Source organism: Xyrauchen texanus, chromosome 5 (assembly GCF_025860055.1).
Source record: "Xyrauchen texanus isolate HMW12.3.18 chromosome 5, RBS_HiC_50CHRs, whole genome shotgun sequence".
NCBI lineage: Eukaryota > Metazoa > Chordata > Actinopteri > Cypriniformes > Catostomidae > Xyrauchen > Xyrauchen texanus.
Genome location: NC_068280.1, coordinates 7,799,011 through 7,820,877, shown reverse-complemented (window position 1 = coordinate 7,820,877; position 21,867 = coordinate 7,799,011). Strand labels below are relative to the sequence as shown.

At 37.2% G+C, this 21,867-nt stretch overlaps 1 protein-coding gene across 3 annotated transcripts in view; it reads right to left on the bottom strand.

Annotated features, from left to right (window-relative positions):
* LOC127643491 (intersectin-1-like) overlaps positions 1-21,867 on the bottom strand; it is an 82,941-nt gene that overhangs the window by 56,116 nt on the left and 4,958 nt on the right. For all 3 annotated transcript variants that reach the window (XM_052126286.1, XM_052126287.1, XM_052126288.1), the window contains exons 2-9: positions 14,100-14,163; positions 11,267-11,362; positions 5,456-5,519; positions 3,741-3,901; positions 3,256-3,429; positions 3,086-3,164; positions 2,871-2,980; positions 288-351 (exon numbers count right to left, since the gene is read on the bottom strand). In XM_052126286.1, coding sequence (XP_051982246.1) covers positions 288-351; positions 2,871-2,980; positions 3,086-3,164; positions 3,256-3,429; positions 3,741-3,901; positions 5,456-5,519; positions 11,267-11,362; positions 14,100-14,127 — 776 coding nt within the window. In that variant the 5' untranslated portion in view covers positions 14,128-14,163. The remainder of the gene's footprint in view (positions 1-287; positions 352-2,870; positions 2,981-3,085; positions 3,165-3,255; positions 3,430-3,740; positions 3,902-5,455; positions 5,520-11,266; positions 11,363-14,099; positions 14,164-21,867) is intronic.

Sequence of the window (21,867 nt, the reverse complement as noted above, 5' to 3'; positions counted from 1 at the left end):
AAATGAAAAAAATCTCAAGAAGTCTCAAATCTGAAATGTTATGCATGCACACTTTACTTACCTAGGTAGCCCTTATAAAAATTCAGACTGAGCCTCGACACCTTCCCATTACAAACTGACCTAATTAAAAATTAAAAATGGTCAAACAACCAACTTTACAATTATTGGACCACTTGAGATGGACTGACCCCTTAAGTTTACACTGATACACATTTCAAAATACACTGAGTTTTGTTTAGGTTTTAAATGCGAGACAAAGACACAGTAAGAATATGTTGGACATGCACCAGATGGTGGCCAGCTGGGTCTGCGGTAGACTGGACTGCATTAGAATAGTTCTGGCCTGTGGACCTGGAGCACAAAAAGAGAAAGACATGCAGGAAACAAAAGTGAAACTGAAGTTGCTGAGTATGTTGAATCAGCACCCTTAGCTTCCTGTAACGTTTACGGATTTATCATTGTTACTCATCACAAGTACTCTTGAGGTCTGCAAGCACATCACATAAAACAAGAATCTAGAGAGGTCACAGGTTAAATTTATATTGTGAATAAATTAACTTACAGCGCCATGGTTTTGCATCACAGGAAAACCAAATATATAATTCTCAGGGTCTTCATGAATTCATACATGAGGAATGAGCTTGGGTTATTTTTCTCATATGGACATGGAGTGGTGGTGGTAGCGTAGTGGGCAAAAGCACTTTACTGGTAAGCAGAATGTTGTCAGTTCTATCCCCACAGCCACCACCATTGTGTCCTTGAGCAAGACACTTAACTCATGCCATTAAGGGTGGTATTGATACTACTGAACCCTTCCAGCCATTATATCAAGTTAAGATTTCTGGCAACATGGTGGCTAAGGTAAGTCATAATTAGGAATGAGGTGACTAGTTATTTTTCTATACTTCCATCAAAAATGTTTGTGTTGATGCGACAAAGCAATCAAATGTTCTAGCATAACAAATATAATTTATCCTAGTGTCCAAAAATGTCTTGGAACAAATAAAACATAATAATTGTACATAAGAACTAATTAAACATGCACACAACAATGAATAAATTATGCTCTCTCTCCAAAGCATGGCTTTGGCATGTGCCATTTGAGTCATCATTGTGTCTGTGATGTACTTGGCGCCATCTCCTGGTGGCTTATGTAATTAGTGAACAATCCTCTCTGCCCATATTAGGATGTCCTCCATCTCTAGTTGCAACAATCTGAATCCTAATACAATTGCTTTAGCGTTCCATGACTCTTTACTACATCATTTCTGATGAAGTCATCTGATCCAGGAAAGCTAACAATTGTGCTTTGTGTGGATTATCTAATGATCTATGCATCAGATTACATTGAGTGTATGCTCGTTTAAAGATAATCACCTCCTCCAAGTAATGGTATGTGATATTTTATGTTCCATTTATTTTTTCTAGGGCTGTCAATTTAACATGTTAATTTAGTGCGATTAATTTTATTTAAAAAAATGTACGCAATTAAGCGCAATGACCCCGGATTGTACCAAGGAAGAAATGTTCCTGAGAAATGCAAGTTTGTAGTACCAACTGTTTACTCCACAGGGCAGTAATTGAAATTTCAGATGTGTGGCAATGCACAGTTTATACAGTGAAGAAAACAACCATCCAGCAGACACACAACACAAACATGCATTACGTTCTTGCGTTCAAAACACTTGGAGCGCAAATTCGAACTAAGGGATCTCAAGATGTGTTCTAAGTATTAAATTATATTTAACTTGACACAGTGACCTAAAAATGTTATGTTTATGCAAAGCACCCGAGACGGTACACAAGCATGTATGACACTTGTTGAAATTGACGGGTCCTTAAACAAGTCCTCATAATAAATCTCCAACTGATTGACAAATTCACTTGTGAAATGGATTGCTGTGAACTGTGTGCCAATGATTGGCTTATGGTCAATAATATGGTACTAAACAATACATTGTATTCTTAAGACGCTTTTTGTATTGTTTTATCAATTATTAACTCTTCTGCCACAAGAATGTAATGCATTTTAATTATCTGAAATATATATATATATATATATCTATATATATCTATATACATCTATATATATCTATATATATATATATATATATATATATAATATATATAAATATAATTGTTTTATATTTGTATGAAATAATGTATAATTATTTCATCATTATATATTGAATTATTTTTATATGAGGGGCTTTCTCAGCAAATATTTGTATACGATTAATTAATCGGGACATCATGTAATTAATTTGATTAAAAATGAATCGATTGACAGCTCTAATTTTTTCTAAAGTTATAAGAGCAAATGTGGCATATAAGCAACACTTGTTTACATGTAGCATGTGTGTCAAAGACATATACTAAGCTATTACTCGCCACATTTTTGTCTGCGAGTAAAATAAATAGGCTGTATTTGTCTCTTTTGGAGTGACATATGGCACTTGGCAATTTGATCAGTTTTATGTTTTTACCAATTACAATAATTTGTGCAGTGCAAAATTTTAAAAGAATTATCAAAACGGCAGACTTTTGATTTGTCTGCTAATTTCAAAGCACTTTTTTAGTTTTGATCATAATGCCTACATGCATTGTAAAATGGTTTCTATTTTATTTTGGTCAAGATTGTAGTTATGAATATTTTGATAAAGGGTTAAGTAAATATTAAGTAAAATAAGTGTTCATTTAAATCGGGCAATTTTGCGTATATCTTATTTGTTATTAAATCTATTAATACTGTAAATATCAGTATTAAATCACCCATAAGCCACCCAGCTCTCTAGGTTTCGGCCATTGAAAAACCCACATTGTTCGTCCACTATCTAAGAGTATGGATGGTTATGCCACAAAGGCTGTACCTGTGAGATAACCACTCATCATTTTGTCATGGCTGTTGAAGAGTTGCCGGTACTTGAGCCGGGAGGACTGAGGCACGGCCCAGTCTGCAGGCGGAGGAGCTGCCGGAGCACTAGATATGAAAGAGAGAGAGACAATGTTGGTGTGTTAATATCTATAAAGTGTCTTTTAATGTTGCGTGAAGTGTCAGTGTATGCAAATGAGCAGGTGTATGTACCTGGGTAGCTCTACAGACTGGCCCTTCTGTAGTTTGATACTGGAACGGTTGAACGAAGAGGTTTTGTTGAGTCCAGCAGCTGAGAGACAGAGACACTTATAAATTAGCATGCTTATTAAACAGTCCAAATAGGTCTAAGTAAGTGACACAGGTGAGTGTGCTTAGATTACATGGATGGGAAAATCCAGTCATAGGTTGTATCATAGCGGGTGCTCCGTTGGCCAGGGATGGTACGGGTGGGGCTACTGATGCCACCAGCGGAGGAGACACACCTGCTGGCAGAGGGGGCAAGGGCATGGGTGGCACAGCTGGCAGGCCTGGCATGGCACCCATACTAGGCATCCCTGCAGCAGTAAACAACCAAAAACATGAGTACAGTGACAAAGAGCTAGATCTTGTCTGCTAAGGTACATGCTTATAAGGTTTGAATACACAGAAGCCTTTACTTATGACACTTTAATTTAAATGTTTTAACCAAAAACTTGATGGATTTGTTAACTGGCCAGGATTACAAAATAAACTATAAGGGCACTTTTATGAATCTGAGGGAATGAATCAGGAACTTCAACAGAGACTAGGTCTAGTCTACTGTAGTCCTGAACTAAGACCTAATCGGTGGCATTCAGTGAAGCTATCAATATGTGAGCGTCCTCACCGAAGGGTGGCTGTGGGGGTATGGAGAGGGGCTGCTGTTTCATGGAGGGCGGCAGGGAAGGAGGGAGAGGGTGACCCTGCAGCTTCAGTTTAATCAGCTTCATGGCTATGGAAAATTCATGCATGTCCATCTTTCCATCGTTGTTCATGTCGGCCAGAGCCCTGCGAAAAATGGTAAACACTCTTTAATGTTGCCCCTCCCATTTGAAAAAGTAACGATTTCACTGGAAGACAAGTTAAACATCATGCTATTCTATTTCATTGATTACTATCATTCAGGATTAGGAACATGCTATAAAATCAATTTCCAAATGTATACACATACAGTTGAAGTCAGACATTTACAAATACTTTAGCCAAATACATTTAAATTCAGTTTTTCACAATTCCTGACGTTTAACCATAGAAAACATTCCGATCACTACTTATTTTATTATATAATAATGTAAATTGTCGGGGGCATGGGTAGCTGAGCGAGTATTGATGCAGACCACCACCCCTGGAGGTGCGAGTTTAGTGGATGCCGCGTAGAATAACGTGAAGCCTCCACACACGCTACGTCACCGCAGTAACGAGCTGAACAAGCCACGTGATAAGATGCATTTATTCCAAAATTCAACTGCCTGCTACAATCTCTCCCTATAGATGTCCCCCTCTCTTGTTTCAAGCAATTTGATAGCATAGCGAAGTCCTTCATTTGGAATGGTAAACGTCCCTGATTACATTTCAGTAAGGGACTTCACTATAAAAAAGCATCTATTCTAAAATAAATCTTATGGACTGATGAAAAAAAATGCATAGTCCCTACCAGATGGGTTCAAAAATCTCCAAATATCTGTAAGACCAAGATCTTTTCACATCCTGTGAAACTTCAATTTTGCACTAGCTGAGCAGCCCTTCATTTTATGTCAATACAAGACTTGTTTTACTGTGGATATAGATACTTGTCTACCTGTTTCCTCCAGCATCTTCACAAGGTCCTTTGCTGTTGTTCTGGGATTGATTTGCACATTTCACACCAAACTACATTCATCTCTACGAGAAAGAAGGCGTAGTCTACCTGAGAGGTATGATGGCGGTATGGTCCCATTGTGTTTATACTTGCTTACTATTGTTTGTACAGATGAACGTGGTACCTTCAGGCCTTTGGAAATTGCTCCCAATGATGAACCAGACTTGCGGAGGTCTACAGTTTTTTTTTCCTAAGGTCTTGGCTAATTTCTTTTGATTTCCCATGATGTCAAGCAAAGAGGCACTGAGTTTGAAGGTAGGCTTTAAAATACATCCACAGGTACACCCCAAATTCAGTACACCACCAATCAGAATCTAACTGACTAATTGTGTAAAGACTTGACATAATTTTCTGGAATTTTCCAAGCTGCTTAAAGGCACAGTTAACTTGGCATATGTACAGTTCTGACCCACTAAAATTGTGATCTAGTCAAGTAAAAGTGAAACAATCTGTCTGTAAACAATTGTTGGAAACATTACTCATGTCATGCCCAAAGTTGATGTCCTAAACGACTTAACAAAACTCTAGATTGCTAATATTAAATATGTGGAGTGGTAGTTTCAATGACTTAAACCTAAAGTGTAAACTTCTAACTTCAACTGTAAGTAACTCTCACTATTACTATAAGCACTAATTACTGATCACTTGCACATACTGTATTAAGTCTGTATTGGAAAGAAATATGCCTTATAGGAATTGCGTACCATATCTGGGCCAGGATGGGAGCAGGTAAACCTGACTGGAGGAAGAAATTCCTGGCCTGGTCACCTAGAGTGAAAATAAGAGGTTGAATAGGTCTATAATAAACATTTCAGTTTGTCAACGAACCTTAACCCAATATAATTGTGTTTGAAATGTTGTAACACTAAAAGGGATAGTTCACTCAAAAATGATACCATCCCAGACGTGCATGACTGACTTTCTTCTGCTAAACACAAATTAAGATTTTTAGAAGAACATTTCAGCTCTGTAGGTCCATTCAATGTAAGTGAATGGTGACCAGACTTTTGTACTTCCAAAAATCACATGAAGGCCACTAAAATATGAATCTATTTCTCACCCACACCTATCATATCACTTCTGAAGTAGAGGTCGACTGATTAATCGGCCGATTTTTTTTTTTTGCATTTTTTACATAATCGGCATCGGCCAATATCCACGCATATCAAGCCGATTATTAGGCAGGCGCATCTGTGGGCAGCCTAGTGTTGTTGTGGAACACGTGTTCGACTCACGCTGCCCCTAGAGTCATTTTCCAGCAGAGTGAGCTGACCTCATCCAGTGCCTAAGGAAGGAGCTAAGTTCCTTGGAGAAAACAGTAAGGGTTAAATTTGTATAACTTGCTTTAGATTTAATTAAAAACTTTTGATATGTTACTGCCAACTTCAAGAAAAAACGTGACAAACGCGATAGTTGACATGACGTTCGGCTACTTTGGATATTGATAGCGTAGTTGAAGTTGCATTATCACAGCAGAAGGGTTGCTATCATGTCACAATAAGGAAGCAAGAATTTTGCAATTACAGACAGTGAATCTGAGACATTTATTTGTTCTGTTTGTGTGTCTTATATTTGAGAGGGTTGTCACTCAATGCAGATAAATAAGTAATAAAAATATACCAACGCAGTATAGGCTATTGAAGGACTGGCTTTGGTAAGCACGGACGTTATCGGTTCTGCTGTCGGTACTGGAGAAATTAAGAAAATACATTCTTTATTGCTATAAAGAGAAAGTTATTTTATCTCGCCAGCCATTTCTATGTATAATAATATGAAACCATTTGTCTGTGATGCAATTTAGCTATTCGCAGTCAGAGAGAGAGAGAGAGAGAGAGAGATATCGATATCTCACGCGGTGCCACAGCGAGCAAAACACGAGCCCTGCTAAATGAGTGACAGAACTAAACATTCAAACATAGCCTGGTTTAGATCTGTGATTATTAGTCTGATTTTATTTTAGATTTCAGCCTTCCAAAGATTATAAAAAGAATATTTATACATAAGCTGCATTCTGTCTAGCACAACTTCCTTCCCTTCACAGCGGTGCACTGACATTTCTCCCTAAAACTCAAACTTAACGTCAGAATCAGCACGATCGGTGATTGTTGTAAAATACAGTCTAGCTACTGTTGCTAAATTGCGGGACGCGTTTAATAATAAAAAGAGCGCAAGAGATACCGTTCCCAAGGCGTGGCGCTCTCCGAAACACACCGCAAAGAGACGAGCAAAGTATAGACTACTTTGGGTTTCATGCGTCTAAACGATCAAATATACCCAAAAATATGTCAAAACGACAGGCTTGGAGATTCACTTAAACACAGTTTATGTCTTAAATGGACGTAGTTATGGAAATAGTTGGGGAGAAAATACGCTTCATCAGGAGCCTATTAGATCTGAACTCGGTCTTAAAGGGGAAGCTGTCTATTAAACATGTGACGATTGAGCCATTACTGCGAATCAAACAACAAAAGGCAAAGAGAAAATCACTTACAGCTCTTGAATGAATAACTTCTGCATTAATAAGCATTAATCTATCTATGATAAACTATGCAGTGTTATTTTACAATTGATTACTTTATTAGATTTCTTTTTAGACCACACCTGAACAGTAATGTTAGTAGACCTTCCTGAAATAAAATTTTATATATATATATATATATATATATAACAAAAAGAACCATTAAGAATACTGTTAAAGTACCGGATCGATAAGCAGTATCGGTAAGATAGTAATACCATTAAAACCTTAACGATACCCATCCCTAGTTATGCCTGTGCTTCTCTTGGATGCTCTGAATATTGGATTACGTGTCTGGATTGCCCCTTAATTAAAGCTGCATTTGGATCTCAACCTTCGTGTCTCGGAGCAGTTAAGTAACACCTGCTTTGTTTATTTAATATATTTGTTATACATTATTTATACAATATGTTTTTACATTATACATTTTTAATTTTAAGTGTACAAGTGTAGATTGGTCAAGTGTTCAATAAATGTATTTGTTGAGAAATGTTGTCTATCTTAAGTCATTATTTGTGTTACATTTTATCTTTCAAATAAAAGGTTCAAATAAGAGGTTAAAAACAAGCACATATCGGCCAAAATAAATTGGCCGCATTAATCGGCCATCGGCCGACCCGGATTTCAAAAGATCGGCATCGGCATGAAAAAAACAATATCGGTCGACCTCTATTCTGAAGTTTTGGATTACACAACGGTTGTATAGATACATTTTATGTGGCCTTTTTTTTTTCTTTTCTTTATGTGCAGCATCGAAATGTCTGGTCACCATTCACTTGAATTGTATGGACCTACAGAGCGGAGATATTCTTCTAAAAATCTTCATTTGTGTTCTGCAGATGAAGTAAGTCCCACATGTCTGGGAGGCATGAGGGTGAGTAAATGATGAGAGACTTTTCTTTTTTGGGAGAACAATCCTTTTAATTATTTTGTGCCAGATAACTTTAACATTGCCTACTAATATAAGTTAGTTTTTAAATGTTTTTAGTTACTTTTTATAAATTATGTGTGGCTTGTAGCTTCCACAACAAGCAGAATAGGGGTATATAGAATGAGTAAATAATGAGAGAAGTTTAATTTTTGAGTGAACTATCCCTTTAACCCAAAATGAATGTCGTGTTTGAAATGATGTGACATTAAAATGCTAAAATAGCTTTATAATACTTGTAAAGCATTGTTAATATAATTATAAAGAGAGTTACAAAAATCCCATATAGACAGTTCTGTCAACAAAAGGGTTTATTAACCATTTGATGAGTAGTGTCTAAATTACCCTGCAGTCCCCTCTGGAGTTAACCGTTTCTGCATGTGACACAGCACAGCTGGAGTGCAGACGAGTATAACATTTGTAATTATTATTTTCATTTTTGATTTCTTGTCATAAAAAAATACTGTATATAATATAGTAAAAATGTGAACAAATGGGTTATGTCTGCTGTACAGTTTTTGTTTTATTTACTTTTTATAGCTGTAAAAACACAAGCAAATGAACAATATCAGCAGTCTGGTTTACCTATGCACTGTATGACTTCAGACATTGTGTTTTTGTGTATGTATGAGACGAGCGCTAATGTTAACAGAATTGGCTGCATGCATTGCGCTTAATCAGCATGTTTTCACTGTGAGTATACGAGTTTTAAACTTGTGCTATTGTGATTGTTTGGGTCTTTTTCAGAAAAAAAAAAAAAACATTATATGCCTGAAAAGACTGTTTGAGTTGCTCTTTGTGTGAATGTGGCTGCATGCATGGGAAGATCGCATTGAAATACGATGGTTGTGTATATAGAAGCTGTGAACTGTTGTCATGGTACTTTGATGACAGTTTGTTACGTAAAATAAACATTACGTGCCTGAAAAGACTCTTTGAGTAGCTGTTTGTTTGACGAATGATAACCTCTTCTAAATGTAAACAAATGGCAGCATGCATCGTTGATGCACTGACTGTGCCTATTAGAGCTGTACACTTTTTATCGTGGCATTTTGGTGATGACTTGGATATATGTATATAAAATATACTTATTCTGTGGATTAAAAGACTGTATTAGTAACTGTTTGAGCTAATATAAATAACAGATGCTTGACCAGTGCAGCCTGTATTGGCGCGAAAGCCGTTCTGGCAGTTGTAATGTAACTGGCTGTTGCAGAAAGAAATGTGTGCGACGCTAGTCTGTGGGATCCAGTTATTAACAGTCACACATGTCTTTGCACACATGCCCTAAGAGACAAAAAAACTGATTTCCCATCCATGCCTGCCTGACTGTGGGCCACTCACTGTTCCAGGCATCCTTCAGTCAACACAAAGAGGCTCTTTGTGACTCACTGGTCAACAGGATAACCCTCAAGTGCCATCTCTTCACTAGACATCCAAAGTCCAGCTGGAACAAGCTGGAATTAGAGTACTATTTGCATTTTATGATTTTGATTGACTGTTTACAAGTTAATTAAGCATCTATCTATGTTGCACAAAGGGTTTTCCTTTCAGTGTAATATATAAAACGTTTTACATATCAGTTTTTCTCTCACAAGTAAAGCCTGAGAAAGAAGTACTAAGACCCTTCTGGAATTTTCTTAAAGTCCAAAGAGAAAGGCGGGTTTCTATGAGGGGGATAAATATATAAATAAATAAATGTTTCAACTGGTGACTACAAAAACATATATGCCATAACAATAGGACATTAATTGTGTGGAAATCAACATGCCACACCCTAATCAAGCTCCTTCGCCAACCATTTCTGAGTGATTCTGTGATTTCTTCTATTTGTGTGTATTGTTCATACTAAACTGTTTTAGAACATATTTGTGTAAATATGAACACTACTGTTCAAAGTTTTCCTCATTTGGAGATATTGTCTCTCAATGTGGTTCTTTGGAGTCCCAGAGCCTTTAAAATAACTTTGTAACCTTCTCAGGCTTTTTCCCTCATCATTTCTGGAATTTCATTTCACCTTGACATAGTGTGCTACTGGGTGAGACAATTTAGCCAACTTCATGATGCAGAAAAAGTTCTGTTTAGGTGTTGATTTGATTGAACAGGGCTGGCAGTAATCAGGCCGGTGTGTGACAAGTCAAGTTGAACCCCATTATGAATGCAGTTTTATAGATTGCGGATTTAGTAACTACTTTTTAGGGCAGTGGTGACTCAGCGGTTAAGGCTCTGGGTTACTGACCAGAAGGTCAGAGGTTCAAGCCCCAACACCACCAAGACACCACTGTTGGGCCCTTGAGCAAGGCCCTTGAACCTATCTGCTCCAGGGGCACCGTATCATGGCTGACCCTGTACTCTGACCCCAGCTTAGCTGGGATATGTGAAAAATAAATAATTTCACCATGTATATGCAGAAATGTATGTATAATTTGTGACAATTTATCCATTAAAAAAAAAAAATGTATAGGGCAAATACTTTTTCACACAGGCCCAGTTGGTATTGGACAACTTTTTTTCTTCAATAAATAACATTATCATTTAAAAACTGTATTTTATGTTTACTCAGATTTCCTTTGTTTAATTTCAGATTTTGTTAGAATTTCTGGAACAATTTACTATGACATTTTGACAATTTAGAAAAATTGCTAGCCTGACCCTAGTCCAGTTTAAGTGCATTTCCACCCACTGTGAGCGGAAAACAGGATGTGGTATGCTTTTAATAGTCTGTCATTGACAATATTATTGTGCATGGCCTTTTGAGGAGGATAACGGGTAAGTGGAAGGCACCCTCATGTTTTCTTGTTTCTAGCTGTCAAATCTGACCATGTAGATGTGGCATTTGCTCTTCCCCTCTGTGTATGAAAAGGAAAGCAATAAATATGTTTGACTGGACTGCTGGTTGACATTGGCAGATTTACAGGATTGAAAAGGAATCAAACAATTTGTTTGCATCTTACAATTTCAGAGAGCATCAAGACCCACAGGTCTTTAGACAACATCAGCACTAATGAGCATTCCGAGATTTCCATAGCACCTTTTGATTGCAAGAAATCCAACTGTGTGTGTGTTTACCTGTGATGAAGCCAGCAGGTGTGGGGGCCAAACTGAGGAACTGCTGGTCATGTTTCGCTCTCTCATCCACAGATATTACCCATGTGTCGGACCCCACTATAGAGATAGAGAGAGAGAGAGAGAGAGAGAGAGAGAGAGACAGACATATCAGACAGGCATCAGTGCACTGCTTTAACAAGGGTTTAACTTGTCAACATTTTCATAAAGGGTGCAGACCACAGCCTGGAACAAAGTTTAAATCGAGCACACGCAGGCCAACTCTAACTGGGGGAAGCTCACGAAAGCTTTAAAGAAATAATTAGGATAATATTTCACCCAACATCAAAAGAAAAAATTAGAATTTGTACTTCGCATAAAGCAAACAAAGCCTATTTTTAACCTACTTTTACATTGCGACCATATTTGAGACATTTAGGCATAATAAGTAAATAAATAAGAATCTAATTCTGATTACTATAACAGAAAAAAAGATCCGCTATACAATTTAAATTTGTAAAATAATATTGTAGGTATCCATCATAGTAGTATTTATTGTCCTGAATTTATGTTGATAAGACAGTGACCACATTTACATGCACAAAACTGTTTATTCCAGGGTTATTGCAGAAAGCGGTGTGATGATGTTATGTTAATGAGAACGCAGATATCCTTGCACTGTTTAAGGGATAGAGAGAAAGTGGTTTAACATACCTAGGTTTCTCTCGGAGAACGCAGCTTAACGTGGCCATGTAATCACATAAGTGGCATTCTAACAGGTTTTTAAGGACGGCATATGTGCTTGGAACAAACCGAAGAACAAAAGTCATAGGGTGGAGCCCAACAATAAGTCAACACAGAGGAAATAATTCAACATTTCTGGGACTACAGTAGGAAAAGCACATTCACTATAAACTAGACCCATTTATACGCACCAATGTAAAATATCAATGCTCCCTCACGTTCGCTTATATACGCTTGTACACTGGGGATATCCCGGAGAGCAATTGCGATGACCTAGAAATACAAGCGAAGCAACGGAGAGTAAAATAGCAAAGTCTTCCTCGGATACCATGTTTGATATTTACACAAGCATCGCTGGGAAATTCGGTTGCTGTGGAGAAAGCTGCTTACCGACTGAGCCGCATGTACACGGGTGTAAAGAGTACGCAGCTTATACAGTGCATGTAAACGGGAATGCTGCTTTCTCACAATAACCCGCCTTCTCACAAAAAGCCATGAAAAAAATGGTGTCCATGAAAACACAGTCAGTCAAATGTGCTTAATTGTCACAAAATGAATTTTTTTTTGTTTTGTTTTTAAAGGCGTGGACATTATTTCATAAGATTCACCCAACTGAAATTTTGTGGTGTTAAAATGAAAAACATCCCAGAGAATATTAAACTACCCTCTTAAAAATACATTTAACACTAGGGGTCGACTGATATTTGATTTTGCCAAAACGGTTACTAAGTTGGTGGATAAAACTGATAACGGATTAATCGGACGATATTGTTTTTAACTTATTGAATGTTATAAATGTCTCAGTCTTTTCTTACAGCATTGGGCACAGACATAAAGACAACAGGAGTCAAAAATGAATAAAATCAGACAATGACAGAAAAGACATCTATACACTTATATGACACGCTGATACACATATATGACACACTGATACGGAGACGTGCATGTAAATATACCTATATATATATATATTTATTTTTAATCACTTCATTATTTTATTGGCTTTTTTGTTTCCTTGGAGTGCAAATAGAATTTAGAAATGTATTTGATTGATGTTTTTAGTTTTTTTTTTATTAATATAATTTTCATTGCAAAATCACTAAAGAAAGAATATTCACAGATCCCTCAGCCCAGGGCTTGCAGATGTAATTGGATATTGATATATATATATATATATATAATTAATTCAAACAAAAGATGTATTTACCCAGACAATGCACAGATGAAGTAGGTTAGTTTCCAAAGAGTTGAAGTTGAACAAAACACATTTTAATTGCAGTTAATTCTTTTCCAGTTTAATTTTCATTTTTAGTTTAAATAAATAAAAAAAGAATTGGTAAAAATTTGAAATCAAGGTGTCTTGCTTGATTGTGTAGGCATAACCCTTACCCTACTTAACGAATATTAACCCATACCTAGTGTCCAACCAGTGCTAATACCGGATTTTTTTTCTGCCCAACCAACCAATCAAAACTTGGTCGACCAAGACTCTTCTCAGTGACTAACGTTTGGTCGACTATTAGGAGGCTGCCCTACTTGGTGCATAAAAGCAGGACTTTTAACTATGAACAAGCCCAAAATACATCATGGTCTCTAATTTTGTGTCCACAGAGGAACAAAAACAGAACTAGTTCCAAAAAGCACCTTTATTTAACACACTCACGTTTGCTCAGACCATTAACTTCTATTGTTTTATATACAGCTTACTATAATTATTATAATCTAACCCCTAACCCACACCCTAAACCTAACCCTAAAAGAAAACCTTTTGCATTATTACAATTTTCAAAATCATTATTTAATTTAGGTATGGATCCTTTTTCCAAATGAGGACGTTCCAAAATGTCCCCAAAGGAAGGGTTTGTCCAATTAAGATTGGACAAATTGGTCCCAAAACTATAGCTATCACACAGACACACACATACATATACAAGCCTGCAAATACCATAAAAACAATGTATCAACATAAGACCAAGTTTTTTCAGACATTAACTGGCTCACTCCAAAGTCTCTCTCTCACTCTCTCTCTCTCTCTCTCACAAAACACCCCCCTCCATACACTCATCCACCCACAAACACACAACAGTCAGTCAAGGCATGCAGCAGCTCTCACCTCCGAAGGGCGTGGGAAACTGAGCCATGGTTCAGTCCGTCAGCTGCCGTCCAGCAGCAAACTCCTGCAACACAGCATAAATGCAACATGAGAAATCACTATACAGTTAAATAGAGGAAAAGAGACTGCCTTGAGAAACCTAACGAGAGCAGGAAGTTAGACACCTAACTGTGAAAGGAAGGACAAAACAGAAAGCACCTCCCAAAACAAATTACCACTTTTTCTCTTACTCACATACAAAATCCTGTTTTGTTGAGATGTAATTCAGGTTTAAAAGTAACCCCACTGCCACACAAGGACACAAAATAGCTGACCTATCTAATCATAGCAGACCAACCTGAGACTATAGCAGAGAAAGAGAGAGAGAAACAGAGGAAGGAGGAGATATCTGAAGGCCCCAGTATGGGACTAGTTATCTCCCAGCTGTGTAAACGCAGTCCTGGAGAATTCACGTGCGCACACGTAAACCGTCTCCAGCAGAGACACCCAGGGGCACCTTGGACAAATATTTTAATCAGTGCCAGACTGCTCGCCCTATCTCTTCCCTTCTGTTCCTCCTCCCCTTTTCTTCCTTTCTCGTCCTGACATGCATAATGGAATTCACTGCTCCCTCAGCGGGATTGAATAAAACTCAAACTGAACGAGTTTTATAAATACAACACAAAGTACATAACAGCTCTGAGATTACAGCACTCACTAAAATGCTGATGATGCTTTTGTGATTGCTAAAGGAACCAGAATTAAATAGTGAAAGGTCAGAAGTGAATTAACAGCAACAAACGTGTGTAATACATACAGTGCAAGTTTTCAAAAGCCATGCAATATTTTTGTGTGAGGAAAACTCCAAAACTTGGGGATGGGAATCTAAGGATTATAACGATTCTGGTTATGATTCCTCTTGACGATTCAGGTTCCTAAATATTGGATCCATTAATTAATGTTGTTTTGATTCACTTAAAAGAACTGGCTCATAAAAGCCTCTGCATACTTCCTACGAAATCAAAGAATGAAAGACAAGAACGAAAGACATTGAAGTGATTTAGAACAAAATTTTGCCAAAAAGAAGGTGTTTTTGCATTTGTTTCAGCTCGGCTGGGCAAACTTTTTGTTAAATTTCTTAACGGCTGCTAAACACCTTACTGCCATTGGTTTACATCATCAGTAGGTGTGACCTGGAGCTCCACCTACCTCGAGGCCGACAGCTAATTCAAGGCATTCAAGGCTTTCAGTCAGTTAAGATCAGTCAACATGCACACCGGCGTGCAGTTTTTAGCGAGCTGGAGCAAATTTAGCTACTAAACAAGACAAATTGTGCATTTTACTTAAAATCCTCAATCGAGTGGTTAAAAAAAGCATATTTTACTGATCTCATGTGAATTCTACTCATAGAATGAGGCATAAAGTAATTGAGAACACATTTTAATGTCATATTAGTTGATGTTTTTACATGTAGTCTTCAGCGTCCTCATAATTAAATGTACCCCTAAATGCATCCCACCTAATTGTGGCGGGTGTCTGAATGTTTGCAAACAGTATGTCGTTGCTCAGATGTTTTGAACTCCTCTTGGCTCTGAGCGAAGATCGAAAAAGCACTTCTCCGTAGATGTGATGGGGCCTTAAGAGTCATTTGTTCAGAATTGGGCTGTGCGCTGGTTGCGCTAAAAATAACTGGCTCATAAGAGTCCTTTGCTCTGGAATGTTGTGTAGTGCTGCATGTTTTGTATTGCAGATATAAAAGTAACAGCTCAGCTGCTGAATTGCACTGGAGGAAATAATGTCAGAATATTTCATATGGTGTTCAGTCTGCATTGGCAGAAAACAGCATGCTTGGGAACAGTTAACGGAACCAAAAGTCATGAAAATCACATTGTAACAACCAGTTCTGAACAAGAACAGGTTCTCGATTTCTAAACCAACAGAGAATCAAAAACACTTGTACATCAATCGGAGTGGTTACTAAATTAATCTTACTGATGTGCAAGTTATGTCGTTCGTCATGTCCAGCTCAAAACTAAATAAAAACGCTTACTGTAGAAGTACTAAAAGAATCGGTAATATAACCAATCATTAGGAACCTGAATTGTCAAGAGGAATCGTAACCAGAATCGTTTATTTCCTTAGATTCCCATCCCCAAATTTTGGGGTATTCCTCACACAACATTATTGTATGGCTTCAGAAAACTTGCAATATAACATACCCGTTGTGTGGACTAACTTATGGCAGAGAAGGTCATACAAGTTTGGAATGATATGAGGGAGAATCATTTAAGGCTAAGTCCACACTAATAAGTCTTCATCTGAAAACACATCTTCAAGGCCTTCTATTCACACTATGAAGGCGTTTTTGACACCGTAAGCTGAGAATTTCGAAAATGGTCTTCCAAGTGGATACATTTGAAAACGCCATCTTCACGTTGTAGTGTGAACAGGGGAAAATGAGATATCTGAAAACGTTGTTGTATTTGTTGTCATGTGATCCATTCATCCCAAAACAATCAAGATGGCTGCCCATGTTGTAGTAGCACTGTTATACCCGATATTCACTTCAATAGCATTGTTTAATATATGTTACTTTGTACAACCTTCACATTGCATTCCTTCAAGGGCAGCAAGAAGTTTACTCGGAATTGCATTTCAGGCCGTATATGGAACGGCGATTTTTCACATGTGCAGTAAGGGGATTTAAGACTTTGCAAACGTTTCAGTGTGGACGAGAAACTTTTCGAAAATGCTTGAAACTGTCAGTGTGGACAGAGCGTTTTCTTTGCCATAACTGAAATCTCATTTGTGCATACACATATTAAACTTGGCATGTCAAAATGCGCTGCACCAGGACTATCATCAATAACTAAAACAGATTGTTACACTTAAACACCATTTATGTTATTTCAACTAACAGTTTTAATAACTGTTCTGAAGGGTTAGCAAGAGCAGGACAGAAACTGAAGGCATGTGGAAACTGGGATGTTCCACACTCACATTTTGCATCACTCTGCCCCACCCTTCACATCACCCCACTTGTAAACTGCAGAAAAATGCTGATGCAGCAATGTGCTTAATTTGGGATCTAATGGTTTAATACTAAGCAGTTTAATTTAGAAAATATGCATGTACCAGAACACAATTACTATCTGAAGTATTCATTTGCATGTGTTTAAGCATTGTTTTAGTACAATTTGTCCCATTTATACAGAACAGTTTCTATGTTGTGTGTGTGCCTCTAAAAAAGTATTGTGACATGATTGTACCATACATTACAAGTGGTATTTTAGTTTGCACACTGTATTTGAGGAAATGTGTTTTGTATGAATGCCATTTACCCCAAGGCGTGTTTGTACTGTCTGAGGTTTAATCTGAAACAGTGAGGTATTTCTCAAGATGGAGGACTAAGCCCTCCACGGAAAGCTTGACTCAATACTGAAAACTTCCAGTTCCCCGGATTAAACAGGACCCTGGTGCCTCCCCTCTCTGTTTTACACTCACTGGCAGAGAGCAGTGTCAAACACTGCAGTGCTAATGACACTGTCACACAGTAGATCTGGTCCTTGTCACGGCCCTACTAATGACCGTATGTGTGCGTGTGTGTGTGTGTGTGTGTGTGTGTGTGTGTGTGTGTGTGTGTGTCTTTGAGTATCTGACCTACTTTTAACCGTCACCACTTTTCTGATTCTAATGAAGCATTTCCTCAGGACAATGCTCTCAAACACTGACGGCATTTCGAATGAATAAATCTGAATGAAAGCCCAGTAAAGGGAAACGTTATGCAGAAAACACTAGAAACACCAACAAACCAATGCTTTGAGAGGATCTGCATGTCTCATTCAAGTTTAGTTTTACTCTTATTCATTACCAGCCTCACTGATTCAGATCTACACCCGTCCCCTTTGAATCAGAGCATACCCCAGAGAGGGCGGATAAACTGTGATGTCATAGGATTGGAATGCTATCACTAGGTGAGACAAATCTGGGTCAAGAGTTCAAGGCGTGTCTAGATACATTTTTATATAGGCTTGATTAACATATTCATTAGTGCTGCTTGCTGCACTAATGTTTCCATCCAGCAGTTTTAATGCGCAATCCCAAAATGCACATAAAACAAATTGATGGAATTAATTTTTTCTCTCTTTAAATCGTTAACAACCACACCCAAATCTTATGCACACAAACACGCATACATACATACAGTTTATTTGTCATCTTATTTTTCATATTTTTCCTAATGATATTCTGTTTTGAAACATGTTATTGTCCTGTATGTTCTAACATATACCCGTCTTTACACTACATGTACCTCCAATCTTTTTGATTTAAATAAAAATAAAAGTTGTCCTCCAAAGAGGGGGGGTGGAAGGAGGGCCATAAATAAAAAACATTGATGAAAACATAGCTACTGACAACATGATGTCTGATCTGCGAATAAATTACTCTTTTGAACAGTCTTTTTAAAAAGCAGGAAAAGTAGCAGTTTGAATCAACAGCGAATTAGCAGTCAGTGAGTTCGCAACTGGAAGTGAAGACAATTAAAAATAAGCGACCCTGAGGTATTTTTGGCTTGTTTATAATTATAAGTCCTGAATTATGTAACAAATCTGGTTTTGCTCTAGTTATAATTGGGATAATACAATAAACTGCATTGGGATTTAACTTAATTTTGGATTCGCTGTGTCTGGTATAGCTGGGTTAAACATTGATTGAAAGATATATCTTTCACTTTATGTGGCAACCCTCTATAATGCAAGTAAATCACTCGCATGTGCAACCAAATCTTGTGATATGCAACTAAAAATGTCTAAGATTAGCCACTGACTAGTAAATGATTTCACTCACCAGTGATTGAGTAGTATAGTGGAGAAGACGTAATTAGCACTGCGTGTTCAGAGTAAAAGTTTGGTTCAACTCGTTCTGTGTCCAAATACGAGATCCACAGATCCATATGTTATTGAATAATGTCTCTTATAATTTCCTTTCTGTTTTTTAGTCAGTTGTTGATTAAAAAGAAACAATTAGTTGTAAACACATGGATGCTCTTAATAAACTATGCAGGTCTTCTCTCGTTATATGCGCTTACTAACTGATGTAGTTAGTCTTAAAGAGACACTACCAATTAAGCCTGTGTTCTACATATCAATGTTAACACTTGTAAATAGTAAACATTATGCAGGTACACAATAAAAATTTAACAAAAATATATTTTCAACATAATATATGCAATTTAAAGACATTAATTGATGGAATAGACAGAATGCGAGTGGTGGTGGCGTAGTCGGCTAAAGCACAGAAATGGTAAGCAGAAGGTTGCCGGTTAGATTCCCACAGCCAAATTGTGTCCTTGAGCAAGGCACTTAACTCCAGGTTGCTCCAGGGGGGATTGTCCCTGTAATAAGTGCACTGTAAGATGCTTTGGATAAAAGCGTCTGCCAAATGCATAAATGTAAAATATAAATGTCATGAAAAAAAAATCTAAAATTAATTAATATTTTCAAATTGTACCTAGAAGGGTTGCCTATAAACGATCCTTTATAATTAAGAGCATTAGCGGAGAGATAATTTATTTTATATGTAAGCAAAATGGACAAAGTAACAGAAATGTACTCATATGAATCGATATTGAAAGCTTGTGGATCGGAATAGAATTTAATTGGGAAATCTGTATCAATACCGAGGCCTAGTATCTGGGCCACCCCATCACCGTAACATTTTTGAGACATTTTAGAACAGCCATCTAAATCGAGCAAATCTGTAATTGCAACAGTCATTTGGCTCCTTAATGTTTCAGTTTAGTAATGACTCCATAGTCATTTTTTTTTTTTAACCACACACACACACACACACACACACACACACACACACACACACACACACACACACACACACACACCTAAATTCTTTCCAAGACTGCTTGGGGTTGTCCATGAGCACAAAACAGCCAGACACACCCACAGGTTTTTGCATTCCTCACAAAAGCATAGCAGTTTGTCCTGGATAGTGTTTGGGTTTGACTAATGTACTGTAGTGTACTGGAAGACAACATAAGCTGTAAAACTCTCTGAGCAGAGCGAGAACTTTTTTCTACAAGTTCCCCAAAGGTCACTTTCACTGCACAAACAGTCATAACAGGACAGGACACTTCTGTAAAAGAGATTTTTAATCTCAGAGGTTTTTCTGGTTAAATAAAGGTTATAATATGAAGATCTAAATAATGAATACAAGTTCAACACTCTCAACATCAGCCAAACTACAGAGAAGCTGATGTTTCTTAAAGGGTATGACAGAAAGTGAGAGTTATCCTCACTGCAAGCTTTCCAAAAAGACGAGGAACGTTCAGATGCTTATGGTAGAACTGACACCCCCGAAATATACATTCACTACTGAACAAATCACAAACAAGATGTACCCCACCCAGGCAAATGAATCCATCTTTAAATGAAACCCATCTCAAGCTTTCATCATCACCGATGATAAATCATCCTAACCGTTCATTCATAAAACACTGAAGCACATATACAATGTTTTTGCAATCGTTTCTTTAGATCTACACTGCTATGCTAATAAAAGAAGTCGGTTTCATCTCTGAGCACCCCAACCTTTGCTCTTCTAAAGTTCTAAAGTTAAAACCCACAGCCCAACATCTGATCTTAGATAATTTTTTTTCCATTCTTAAGTAGTTCGGAAAGGCCATAAACACAAGAAACAGAAGTGCTCTCTCCACAGCTGAGGTCAGCAAAACAGATCAGCTATAACAGTGAGTGCAGATAGCTGATCTTCAATGGCTTTTGCTGGTTTTGTCAGAGCAGAATAGAGCCGATACAGAAATATTATCATCCATCAGACTGAATATGACAGCTTCCGGAAGAGAGCCTATACTGTTTGCTTCTGTCCAATGTGAAGACGAGGTAACAGTTACTGCTCTGTGCAAGAAGACACACAAATACAACTCCACAGCCGGTCGAAAAATTAAAGTCTGGTCTATAACTATCGGTGTGTTAACTAATTAAAGAGTATGTGTTTATAACTAAAAAGAGGCAAAAAGGCTAGTTAGTGGTGCTTGTTAAAGGAATGTTTCAAGTTCAATACAAGTTAAGGTCAATTGACAGCATTTGAGGCATAATGCTGATTAATACTCGTTCCTTTGTTTATTTATACAGTGGAAGTGAATGGGGCCAGTCAATAAATGCTATAATACACACCGTTTCAAAAGCATAGCCACAAGACATAAACATTATATATGTTAACATGATTTTTGGATCTTCATTGCTTACTAATAGGGCTGGATATTGATACAGATTTCCCTATTCGATTTCGACTTACAAGCTCTCAATTCCAAATACTTGTTATGGGTATATTTCGGTTATAATGTACATTGTGTTTAAATGTGAAAGACAGCTAATGCTGTTAATTTTACAGGGGACATTCTAACTAGGTATATTTAAAAAATAATGATTTTAAAAATGATATATTTTTTTCCTCATAATTTTGATCACATTTTAGCTTTTAAAAAATGTATTCCATTAATAGATATATTATATTGCATACATTATATTTTGTTATGTTTATACTATTTACATCAGTTTGTTGAACACATGCTAAAATATCTGCCGTCTCTTTAAGAAAACTGGCAGTTCTCTAAGGATCATCTGTAAATCGTATATTAACAAAAGATGACTCAAACTGCTTTTTCTCCTCATACATGCGATTCGAGATTAGAATTAATTATTTGTTTTTGTGTGGTTTTTGATCAACAATTGACTGTAATAAACAAAAAAGAATA